We start from the raw sequence: 13,063 nt of genomic DNA, 5'->3' as shown, positions 1-13,063 counted from the left end.
CCCTACTAGCAACCACCCATAATACACTAGCAACGACTTAAAACAGACACAGAATAAAACAGAAACAGCCTAGCAACCACCCACAATACCATAGCAAAGACTTAGACACAGAATGCAACAGAAACAGCCTAGCAACCACCCATAATACCCTAGCAATGACTTAAAGAACTCTAGGAACAGCCAAGCAACCACACAGAATGCAAGAGAAACCGCCTAGCAACCACCCAGAATACCCTAGCAACAACTTAAAACAGATACAGAATGCAACATAAACAGCCTAGCAACCACCCATAATACCCTAGCAACAACTTAAAGAACTATAGCAACAGCCAAGCAACCACACAGAATGCAAGAGAAACCGCCTAGCAACCACCCATAATACCCTAGCAACCACTTAAAACACACACAGAATGCAACAGAAACAGCCTAGCAACCACTTAAAGAACCTTAGCAACAGCCTAGCAACCACACAGAATGCAAGAGAAACCACCTAGCAAACACCCAGAATACCCTAGCAACAACTTAAAATAGACACAGAATGCAACATAAACAGCCTAGCAACCACCCATAATACCCTAGCAACAATTTAAAGAACCCTAGCAACAGCCTAGCAACCACACAGAATGCAAGAGAAACCGCCTAGCAACCACCCATAATACCCTAACAATGACTTAAAACACACACAGAATGCAACAGAAAAAGCCTAGCAACCAAATAGAATGCAACAGAAACAGCCTAGCAACCACTTACAGAACCCTAGCAACCACACAGAATGCAACAGAAACAGCCTAGCAACCACCCATAATACCCTAGCAACCACTTAAAACACACACAGAATGCAACAGAAACAGCCTAGCAACCACTTAAAGAACCCTAGCAACAGCCTAGCAACAACACAAAATGCAAGAGAAACCGCCTAACAACCACCCATAATACCCTAGCAACAACTTAAAACAGACACAGAATGCAACAGAAACAGCCTAGCAACCACCCATAATACCCTAGCAACAATTTAAAGAACCCTAGCAACAGCCTAGCAACCACAAAAAATGCAAGAGAAACCGCCTAGCAACCACCCATAATACCCTAGCAATGACTTAAAACACACACAGAATGCAACAGAAAAAGCCTAGCAACCAAATAGAATGCAACAGAAACAGCCTAGCAACCACTTACAGAACCCTAGCAACCACACAGAACGCAACAGAAACAGCCTAGAAACCACCCATAATACCCAAGCAACGATTTAAATACACACAGAATGCAACAGAAAAAGCCTAGCAACCAAATAGAATGCAACAGAAACAGCCTAGCAACCACTTACAGAACCCTAGCAACCACACAGAACGCAACAGAAACAGCCTAGAAACCACCCATAATACCCAAGCAACGATTTAAAATACACACAGAATGCAACAGAAATATCAACAGATTAAGTGAGAAACTTTTATTTTGAAATTATTCCTCTCATGCATTTACCGTAATGCCTAATATATGTGCACACAGAAAAAAAACGTGAGGGCTAGTTTGACTGTCTTTTTCAAAGTGGAGGGTGGCCTGACCGCAGTACTTTGGCGTTGTGCCAAGAAGATGAATCTCTACTAATATAACGTTGAGACGGTCACATTTAAAACCATACATTTTCTACACAGAGGAGGTTAACTGCACATTACCGTACTGGGGTTTGGAAATGTTGTGAGCGTTTCTAATACATTTTAATTCCTCAGATAGCCAAATGCAGCAGCAAGCCAGCAACAGCAGAGAGCTCGTGAGCACGCCCAGACGCTGATGACGTCTGCGACTGCGCTCTGACTGCAGCGCCAGCTGCCGCCAGAATAAAAGTAATGTAACATGATCAAATCACTATCAAAACGGCGAAAATCTCTGAAAAGTGACAAGGATGCAGCACAGAATGTATAATATTGTGCATATTAAACAGATTAAAGGTCAAATAACAGATTAATGGACGCTTATTTGATTTTGAGGTTGGATGCTAAATCCATTGGCTCAAAAAAACCAAGGGGGCAGGTGCCCCCTCAGTTTGAATGGGCATGACGCCTCTGCTGTCATCTATTATATTACATTCTAAACCTATATGGGAGAGAATGGTTGGTTTGTTTATAAACTGAAGTAGATGCCTTGACATGTTTATTTTATGTATGTATGTTTCGTAAGCGCTGTATGTGTTTGGATTCTGTCATTAATAATAAAAACGCTAGATATTTTGTTTTTATAAAAATGCAATAGGTCTGTGCATATTTTGAGATGAACTTAGATGAACTACGTGCTTAAATGACCTAACAGACTCAAAACAGCTGAACTCATCAGCTACTTTGTTGTGAACCAAGCGTGAAAACACCTTTGCCACAATATAAGTGGTTTACATTGTGAAACAAAATACCTACAGCTTTAACGATGACCACTAACAAAAACTTACATTTCTTGATAGATTATACTTTAAGTATTGTGATACTGCAATCTTGTCATCACTTTCTGGCTTCACCGTTCGTCTTGTCTTTTTGTACTATTAGGAAGACTACAATACACTATAAGAATAGGCTTATTATACGTAGCCAGGAGTCACGAGTTAAAGAATGCAAATTGTTTAGTAGTTGATGTAAAACAGTTTTAACTAAAGATATTCTGCATTATTGTATGTCATGCTTTAAGCTCTAAATAAAGCTAAGCAATTGTTTGGTTTTCAACAAATTAAATGAAACAATCATTTAACCCCTGTGCATTGTTCCAATTCACTACCCTTTTGTGTAAAATGTATCAGATGAATATTTTTAATCGACCTCAGTACTGATCAAAACTACCAAATGTTTACAAAAATGTCATGATTTTAACTCTTTAATTGGCAAGTTTATAAGTGATGTCACTGATTTGAGGGGGGAAACACAAAATGACTGATTTTCAATATATAAAGTGATTGTGGATTGGATTCCCCCCACACCTTTTTCACAGTCTTGGGCATGCCAAAGATTAGTAAAAACATTAGCTTTGATGCATTTTTAGTTCTTGTGCAGCATCAGATTTAATTTTTTCTCCCCAAAAATAGAAAAATAGATTTTTGCCCCATTGACTTCCATTATAACAATGTTTTTTTATTGCAAAGCCATGACACCATATAATCATGCATTCTTGATTGTTGGTGGTTTTTCCTTTTGCAAAGAGGTAAAATTTGTCATTTTTACTGTTGATCACCATGTTGCACCATTAACCCTTTAGTAGGCATGTGCAAAAAACAGAGCTTAGTAAATTTGCCCACTGTATATTGTTGAGTTTTTGAAAAATTTCAAAGCATTTTCTTAAAATATGTGTAAATATAATATTTGTCACCAAAAATCATTACATTTGCTAAAACACAGAAAAAGTTGTGGCAAAATTAAGACAAAAAAAAGGTCTCATTTTTGGATTATCGTATTTTTCATAACATTATAAATTATTAGCTAAGCCTTTTAGATCGTCATTAATATGATTTCCATACTAGATCATGAATATACAAATATAAAGTTAAGAAAGAATTAAAGATTTGATATGCAGTTAAGAAAGAGTCAATAATATGCTGCAAAAGTTAATTGTAGAAAAGATTGTAATGGAAAAAAAAGTATATTACTTTTATGTTACGTGTTTACCTAAAAAGATCTCTAGGTATAATAATCTTAAAATAATACGTTTTTAGTTAAATATTTCTAGTCGAATAAGTTACAGCTTGCATATAAAGTCGATGCAAGATGCATGTTAGCGAGAGGTTAGGTTAAACAATGGCAAACATAAACCTAACGTAAGTAACTTTCACTTTTATTAATCGTTATGATTTGTAATAACACTTCACTGGAATTTCTGGAAACTGAAAGGGCTTTAATACAAACCCCCAAGCACTGGTTGGGACGCGTACAACTGTTAGCAATCTCACTTTTAAAGTACACAAATATTTTAAATGTGACTTATATTAATGCACGGTACGTTGCGCCGCGTACACGTGGATGGTTGCTAAGTAACTATTCAACATAGAAATTCGTCATATTTTCATAAAAACAAACCTGTTTATACGTGCCCACCTTTTTTTAGGAATGGTACAGTCCTCGGCTGCGTCGTTTTAGCATTTTTTGCTACAAATCAGGCACTTGGCGTTTAAACCGGTGTGCAACTGCGAACGCAGGGGGAGCCACCGATAGAGTACAAAGCTCAACAACAAAAAGGCGAAATTGAAAGGGGATTCGACGACATTTTGTGGCCTGAAACGTTTCATATTGTCGTTTCTTTTGTTAATCGTTTCGTTGATTCAGCGACCATGGCTTGTGGCGCGACGTTGAAGCGATCTATGGAGTTTGAGGCCCTTCTCAGTCCGCAGTCCCCCAAGCGGAGGAGGTGCAATCCTCTACCGGGGACTCCTGCTACTCCTTCCCCGCAGAGATGCAGCCTTCGTCCGCCAACAGAAAGCCCGGCACACTCAATGTCGCCTCAGTCCATGGGAGGGGAACACAGGCTAACCCCAGGTAAAAGACTCGATTTTCGGGTTGGTATGTTTGACATAGAGAAGGAAGGAAGGGACGGGGATGGGGGATGTTTAATCTAGGCTAACCAGCTAGTAGATTTGAATTTCGACAGCCAGTTCGTCTTACCAATCTTTACCGAGTGCTCATTAACATTTGTAACGGGGTTTACGATTAGATAACAAGGTAGTTGTTAGTGGTCGGTTTGGACTATAGATAAGTAACTTATGCAGTTTGGATGAATAACGTTAGTTGTTTTGAACTCGGCTAGCTAGTCTGAAAGCGGCCGCTAATACAAACCAACGTTAGCTGACACGGAGCTTCATTTAACTCTCGTGGCTTAGTGTAAACGGACTCATGGGCCATTGCTGTTGAAAAACAATACACAAAAAATGCCTTTGTAAAAATGCTTGGCTTTGAACGGAATCGTTTGTTTTAAGGCGAGATAGTTTAACAGCAGGATTGAACCAGTATTTCCAAACAAAGAGGAAAGGTTGGTATGTGGTCCAGATTCATGCATTGGCATGATTTAAAACTGAAGACCTATGAGATGAAAACATTGTATAAATATTTGAGTTATGCATTTGTTAAAGCGCAAGCATTACCTAAAACAAAAGCTGTCAACCATGTAATATTCAGTATTGATAATTTCAAATGCATTTGCATCATTTATACCAAGTCTGTAAACGCTTTACTGATTAATAAGAATTTTATGGACTTTTGACGAACCCTCCCAAATGCCGCTTTTTTACCGGTTTTTAAACGGATGGTTTTAAGGACTTCGTGACGCCACTCTAAATAGATTTGTGAACCATGTGCAAAATACGTTAGGATTAAATATGTAACATGAGAGCAAAATCTTGCCTTTTGGTACATCATGAATTTAAGTGCAGTGTTCGCCTGTCAAATCAGAGCTTGATTGAAATATGAATTCTGCAGCTTGGAACACTCTTAAAAAAAAATAAAGGTTCCTAAAATGCTCTTTGTCAGGCTTTATTGTTCCATAAAGATCCCTTTAACATCAACAAAACCATTTTGTTGCTCAAAATGTTCTTTGTGATAAAAAAGGTATTTCCGACTATAAAAGGATCTCCGACTGAAAGGTACTTTAGGGTGCCAAAAGTGTTCCTTCTATGGCACCACTATGAAGAACCTTTATTTTTAAAAGGTGTACTGTATAGTTATGTCTTTGTAAAACCAACAACTATCTTGTTTGAAAGGAAAAACACTCATTAACATCCATATACTTGCGTCTCGACAGTTAGCCACCCTTGGGAAATATTGGTTTCTCTTTACAAGCATCTGTTATTTCCAGTTTGAATATCTTGGGCCGTTTCTATCCTTTTAAGTTTCGCCGTCTCCTTTACTTATTTCAAGTCTATTGAATCAGAACTGCTTATTAATCTAATACACACCAATTCCAAACAAAGCAATACCCGCTCCCTGCAGTCACACACACCCTAGGCATGAGAGCTTGGGGGCACTTCCTAGCAGCATGGGGATTTTTAAATTCCCTCCTCCAAGCATAAGCGCCGAAGTGAATTAGACACCCCATCCCTACACACCCTTTACACTCCCCTCCCCCAAGTCCAGTTCATCCCACACCTCTATTGTAGTCGTATTCCTGTTCTGCGGTTCTGGGCCTTGAATCACTTCTCAGGAAGCAACTGTGATTGATTGCTTGGTTTGACCATATAAGGTTACAGTTGCTAAGTAACCTGTTGGACCCAGTCTCAGCATTTGGCAGCATTTGATATTGCCAGCAGTGGGAGAAGGAGTTCACCTGTCATTCACAGGGGCTAGTGTTGCCCATGGACTGTCAAAACCTTCGCATCTGTCATGAGCATTTCTTGGGGCTGAAAGATATCGAAGAAAAATGCAATATGCAATAACTTGCTGAATAATATGATGTGCATTAGGATAATGCTTTGTTTGTACAATCAGTTTGAACTTCATTAAAATTAGGGATGCACCGATAGGATTTTTTGGGTCGATACCGATTTAAACAGACAACTTCTGGTCGATGCCGATACCGATATTAAACACTTGTATACAATACTATACAGTTGGTCTATTAGCTAGTTTATTACTGCATCAAATTATTTTTACCTGAACATGGATTGGATCTAATTAACATTCAACTGACCAACATAATAAGAGAGGCATAAATTAAGCTAAAACAAATATAATAAGACAACATGACAACCTTCAAAGGTGGTTTTTGCTATTCAGCATTTATTTTATTAACGACATTAACTAATTTTTTACATATAATGGATTTCTTTATGCAGTTAATTAATAAACAATCGGTATCTGCCTTTCTCGTGCTATTGCCGATATGCCGATGGTTTCAAATTCATTAAAAATCGGCCGATAAATATCGGTGGCCGATACATCGGTGCATCACTAATTAAAATATATAAATGTATACAAAAATGCCTTCTTCCTGATTGTTGATCAACATATGCTAGCAGTAACAATTGTATGCTCTTTGCTAAAACTTTGACTTTACCTTTTAAAGTTTTAAAAACATTCAGTTACTGTAAACTATTGCGATAGTTTTGCTATATTGTGCTGCCCTAGTCTTTGTTTGTTTTTAAAATATTTATATACTCTGATCCTTTTTAAAAGCTTTTTGTCTGTCTGCAGGAAAGCCATTGGGTTTTTATAAAGCCTTTAGAAAGTGGTTGTTTGAATGGAGAGCGTTTAGTGTGAGAGACGCTTAGATTGTTTAAAATTCCTTATGTTAGCTCCTTAAAATAATGTCCCAAGTGATCTCTACTGTATGGTTATGATTGAGCCCCCATAAAACCCCTTTTATTGTACACAAAAGCGTTCCTGTGTTTAAATAAATAAAACCCAATCAAATGAGAGCTGCATTGTAAATACAGGAAGTCTCTTCTCCATTGAGGCGCTGTTCGGTTGTTGCCACACTGCCTGGTTTGCTGGAATGCATTAGCATCAAGTAGCTGGCACCCTTCGAGTTTTCCCCATTTCTACCTCTAGTTGATGGCAAGCACTAACAGAGGGAAAACCTTGAGCTCTCCACCCAAGATAAGAGATGCGGTGTTCAATAGATATGTGGTGTTTGGTTGGTGTGTTGGAGGAATTGATGTTTCTCTCCACCAACCTTTAATGACCTACTTTACTTGTTTTTCTGTCTGTCTGTTTCTCAATATTTTCCTACTTGATAAATTAAGACTAAAAAACACTATTTTAATCATTTACACTTGGTAGCCACATTGCTGCTCCGTTCTGAGCCGTCTGCTGGTGTTGAAGATTAGGACAGGGACCAACCCAGTTTTCTCAAAAAATAAAGAGGCTCAAGCCATTCCTGGTTATATTGCCCCCCAGCCCCTCCGCATTGCAGTCTAGTCACCTAGATTCCGTTTCCAGAAAAGCATGCCCCCATTACAAAGTCATGTGAAACTGTCTGGCATCCATTTTTCTTTTGTATGTTGGAATTGGCTTAACATGATTCACTAATGAATAATTTAGTTTTTTTTAATTGTGGCTGCATATAAAAGCGAAGTGAAACTTCATACAACACCCTCTGTGCTCATTTGTCATGAGACTGATTCTGAAAGCAGGATTTCCTCTGTGTTTTGTTTGTGGTTATTGAAGTAATGCCAGTGATTATTGAAGGCACGTCAAGTTGTTATTTACTCCACCTCTCTAATATCAATCGAAGGTTCTTAAACATTGACTAAACACCTGTATGCTTCAAAAGGTTTGGGCCAAAATAATTTTCCCATTTCTTATTAGTTACTAACTTTCTTTTATTTGTTATTGTTTGGCTTAATAGAGCAAATCTTTCAGAACATTCGTCAGGAGTACAGCCGCTATCAGAGGCGACGGCAGTTGGAAGGAGCCTTCAACCAAAGTGAGGCCTGTGGTTCTAATGATGCCCAGGGCTCGAGCCCCGCTCTCACCTCACCAAACTCTCCCACAGGTCAGTCCACCCAAAAGTCTCTTTCCCACTTGGGCGCTTTAAAGGGATAGTTTACTCAGAAATGAAAATTCTGTCATAATTAACTAACTCTCATATTTTGAACACAAATGAAGATATTTTGAGAAATGTTTGTAAGAAAACCATTTGTGGACCCCATTTACTTCCATAATATTTTTTTACTACGATGGAAGTGAATGGGGTCCACAAATGGTTTTGTTACAAACATTTCTCAAAATATCCTCCTTTGTGTTCATCAGAACTAAGAAATTTATTTGAGTTTGTAACAACATGAGAGTGAGTAAATGACAGAATTTTCATTTTTGGGTAAACTATCCCTATAAACCAATAATTATAACTGTTCAGTTACATTTTGATTGAAACTTCATCCAAGCAATAACAGATCCACATTTAATTTATTTGTTTTCTAAATAAAAGGGTACGCTTTCTTCTTAAACACATGCTTTATAAACCCTAACCCATTGTGCAAATGTATTTATGCAAGAAATAATGTATAGTCAGATGGTCATTTTTGCAGAATTTACTTTGTATCACTGCTGTATAGGGCTTGGCAATGTGGACCAAAATTCATATCTGAGTAATTTTGGGATAAGTATAATTATATTTTCTACAAAGTGGAATAAATGTTTTCATGCAAGTCAAAGCATTATGTGAGATGTATCAATTACCATTATTGAAACCAAAGATGTTTTTCCTCCTTGTTTAAAAATATACAGCTGCACAACATGCAAGCTTATTTTAAAAGCTAACATCTTATCAAAGAAAGGAGGGTCATATCAGACCATACCGATACAGGTGATAATGTCTCCAGGGTTCCCACGGGTCATGGAATTTCTGTAATATCATGGAATTTTAAAATGCCTATTCCAGACATTGAAAGTTAGGGCATTTTATATCTTTTTGTCCAAGACATGGAATATCAGGGATTTTATTTGTTGCTTAAAATTTTAGTTTGAAGCTTTGATGTAAGGAATGCCATTTCTGGGTCTAAGCCTCTACTGATTTTAAGTTAGACTACAATCTAAACAGCCGTTTATTGGCATTGTTTATTCATTTCATGCATTTAAGCAAATAAACTCACAGTGTACATATCAGGCTAACTGCACCTCATACATAGGTCATGAAAATTCAGCTTTTTAGTCTTGAAAGTCAGGGAATTTGACATTTGGTTTAGAGTGGAAACCCTTTGTTTCATCTCGTATCTATTATATGACACATAATTAATATATGAGGACCTCGGATGCAAAAGCAGCTAAATGCCACCTCTGTCAAAAATGAGAATTATGAAATCCAGATTTAGAAGGTGTCCAGCATCATAATTTTTTTTTAAAGCCCTTGAATCCAAAGTTTTTGCACATAAGATTAAGGTTAAACTTACTTTTGAACTTACTATAACCATTATTTTTAGAGGATTCAAAAATATTTCCTATATAATTATTTATATTATCATTATCAAAAATTATCATTACCGCAACACATTACATTAAATATATGCATTTACAAACTCGTGTTTCGGTACTGAGAACTAAAAAGTTGTCTGTACTATGACAAACAAAATTTTAACTTTTATCTGGAGAGAAAAAATAAGAACTGCTAATCTGGTAGCCATCTTGAGTGTCACAGTCAATTATGTCCCTTGTAAATGTTAGTTTCTTGAGGGCTTAAACAATGATTGAAAATTATTGCGGAGGATGAGAAAATTGGTTTTGGACACATTTATATTCCTTATTATTGTCTCTACATTTACCAATGATCACCAAATACCACATGTTTCTTTACTGTAAATGTTTATAGTATAACATGCACTGAAGCTTTTTATTTTTTAGATTTTTTAATTATAAATATTTCCATGTCAAAGAACCCAAATCCAGTCATGGACACGTTGCGGTAATGATAATGTTCCCCTTAAATGTGGAAAAAATGGTTTGTATGATGTCATTTGAAATCATGTACATGAAGAGCTGTTTGTAACTGTATTCTTATTTTGATACTCTTACTTTGCATTTACTTATTTTATCAAAATGTTTCATGACACCTCATGAGTCTAATTTCGTGAATGCTTTTGGCATGTATATACATTCATCAAATACCTTTCTTCAAATCTGCTTAATCCCGGCCTGAAGCCATTTAGAAATACCGGTCTGTTGGCAGAATCTATTAAGACTCTGATTAAAAATGCTCATTTACAAGAAAACATCAGACAAACTTGGAGAATTTTGCATCTGAGCTCTTCATATACTATTTACTAACTCAACGGAATCTAGCGTGAGCATATTGAGACGTCTTTCTGACAAGTGTGAAGCTGATGCATTCATTTATCACATATGAAAATCAGAAAATGTGTTATATTAGCTTGATCTTTTGCTTCTGAGTCTTGCATTTGGTGGCAACACGCAAGTCAGGATGAAAGGTTGTTGTTCTTTGTTGGAAAAGCATGTATCAACATCAAATGTTAATAAAATGTAACATTGTGTATGTTTGCCTCATTCATCTTACAAATTTCTTCTTCCCACAGCAAATTTGCCCTTATTTTCCCAATACTTATCGAGGGCACTGTATATTTGTTTGTTTTGATTAAATCAATGTATTTATCCTGTATTTAATTTTTATTTCTGTCTGATTATTTAATAGGTTCTGCATGAATAATGTAACTAATGTATTACCTTTTAAAATTGCAGATTGGTATTGCAATATCTCTGATTTTGCCATTTCATCTGAACATTTTAGTATGATGTATGTTCCTTATAAATTAGCACAAAAAAAAAACAAGATTAGCCAAAAGCAACATTGTGATATTAAAGGGACATGAGAACTTTATAATCTAAAACAATCTGTAGTTCTTGAAATAGCTTTTTCCATCTCTGGTTTGTGTATTATCACAGCTGTGAGCTCATGCACATGTTGTCTTTGTGACAGTATATATTTACTGATAAAATTATTTAAGCAAATGCAGGTGCAAGGTATGCCTCTGCATGTGAAAACCCAAATACATTTTTAAATACACACAAAGAACTTTCTGTGAAAATATAACCTTGATCTTTAACACTGACAGAATAAGACCAAATTTAAGAAGTTGTCAAGATAATGCTATTTGTAAAAACTGTATGTTGGTCTATAGCAGTGGTTCTAAAACACTTTGGTGTGCGCCACAACCCCCAAAAGAAAATTCATGACATAAAACAATCTCAAACTTAGAATTTGAATTAACCAAAATATAAAATATACAATGTAGTGTTGTTGGTTAGCAGACTTATTTTTACTGAGGCTTAATTGCACAGAATTTTTTAAATAAAAGTCATGAAACTGGGGGCCCCTGGCACCATCACGGCCGCAGTTTGAGAACCACTGGTCTATAGGCTGATCACATGTTGGTTTAGTCTTGTGTATGTGTGCAAGAATGCATACTGTTTGATAATGGGAAACGCCTTAATTAGCAAGTGATGAGAGGTCTTGGTCATAATTTTGTAAAGCCGAAATTTATAATAATCATATCAAACATGTACACGTAATAACTTTGTCCATGGTACTCTTGTGTGTTTTTAGGTGCCTCTTCCTTGAAGAAGGATCAGCCACTCTTCACACTGAGGCAGGTTGGCTATTTGTGTGAGCGCCTTATCAAAGACCACGAGGAGACGATCCGTGAAGAGTACGAACAGATACTAAACACAAAGTTGGCGGGTAAAACTAAAACATAATTTTGTTAATAACCAATTAAAAGTATAAGAATTTGGTAGATTATTAGTCCTATATGTAAGAGTAACCTTTCCCCATATTTTGGTATGGCGGTTGTCCTCTGTTAAGTGTAATGTAAAATAAACAGTTTTTGGTTTAAAATACTTTTTCTCCTTTTCCCAGAACAATACGAGTCCTTTGTGAAATTCACACAGGATCAGATTATGCGAAGATATGGCGCCAGGCCTGCAAGCTGTAAGTATTTTAACCATTCCTGCTGGAGCCTGTTAGTCCATTAACATTCTCTTCATTTGTTCCTTTGTATAAAATTTTTGTTGTATTTATGGTCTCTCTTTTTATTTATTTATTTACAGATGTGTCTTGAAGAATGTTATTGATGGTACTAGCCACCCTTCAGAAGCTGATTGCTGTAGAACCAGCCCCCTTTGTTTCATTAAAAATTTCCTACTACGTTTTCTTTTTCCCAATGCTTGGGTGCCATGGTCTATCCACATTTAACTCATTTTTATTGCTGAACTTGTTACTGATGGCCCAACACCAAACACGCATATCTAGATGCCTTCTAAAGAAGTTTAATCTTTTGAAAAAATCTGTGGGAAAAGATTTCCAACTACCGCTGTATAAAGCTTGGCTGATGTGATCATCTCTGTATAATGTAATGTGACTGACCTGCAGCAGATATACCGAACTCTCCCTCTTTCTTCAGTCTGTTTTTAACTCTCCATATTTTTTCCTTTTTTTGACAAATTAAAGATCTGTGATAAGTCAAAATTCTGAATGTTTGCATTTATTCATTAATGAAGTTGTATTGGTCCAGATGATCATGAATACATGACGCTTGATTATATGTCGCCATCTTGTGGTTTGAATGCTTTTAGTTGCGCATCTAGGTTTTTTCAAA

General features: G+C 36.6%; 1 protein-coding gene across 1 annotated transcript; it reads left to right on the top strand.

Moving 5' to 3' along the window:
* The first annotated feature begins 4,113 nt into the window (after window positions 1–4,113).
* On the top strand, window positions 4,114–13,009 carry akirin1 (akirin 1). The gene is made up of 5 exons (XM_065298373.2): window positions 4,114–4,502; window positions 8,305–8,451; window positions 12,013–12,147; window positions 12,325–12,396; window positions 12,516–13,009. The coding sequence occupies exons 1-5, from the start codon at window positions 4,298–4,300 to the stop codon at window positions 12,524–12,526; spliced, it is 570 nt and encodes a 189-aa protein (XP_065154445.1). The 5' UTR covers window positions 4,114–4,297; the 3' UTR covers window positions 12,527–13,009.
* Window positions 13,010–13,063: the final 54 nt, after the last annotated feature.

The sequence above is a fragment of the Paramisgurnus dabryanus genome, chromosome 13 (assembly GCF_030506205.2).
Source record: "Paramisgurnus dabryanus chromosome 13, PD_genome_1.1, whole genome shotgun sequence".
In the NCBI taxonomy this organism is placed as follows: domain Eukaryota; kingdom Metazoa; phylum Chordata; class Actinopteri; order Cypriniformes; family Cobitidae; genus Paramisgurnus; species Paramisgurnus dabryanus.
The sequence above is the reverse complement of the archived record's forward strand: the minus strand, read 5'-3'. Positions and strand labels throughout refer to the sequence as shown.

Bases quoted from the DNA above. Each gene is read 5' to 3' on its own strand.
- akirin1 (XM_065298373.2), top strand. From the start codon at position 4,298: ATGGCTTGTGGCGCGACGTTGAAGCGATCTATGGAGTTTGAGGCCCTT. The intron at 4,503-8,304 runs GTAAAAGACTCG...TTGGCTTAATAG, and splicing joins GGAACACAGGCTAACCCCAG to AGCAAATCTTTCAGAACATT. The intron at 12,148-12,324 runs GTAAAACTAAAA...TCCTTTTCCCAG, and splicing joins ACTAAACACAAAGTTGGCGG to AACAATACGAGTCCTTTGTG.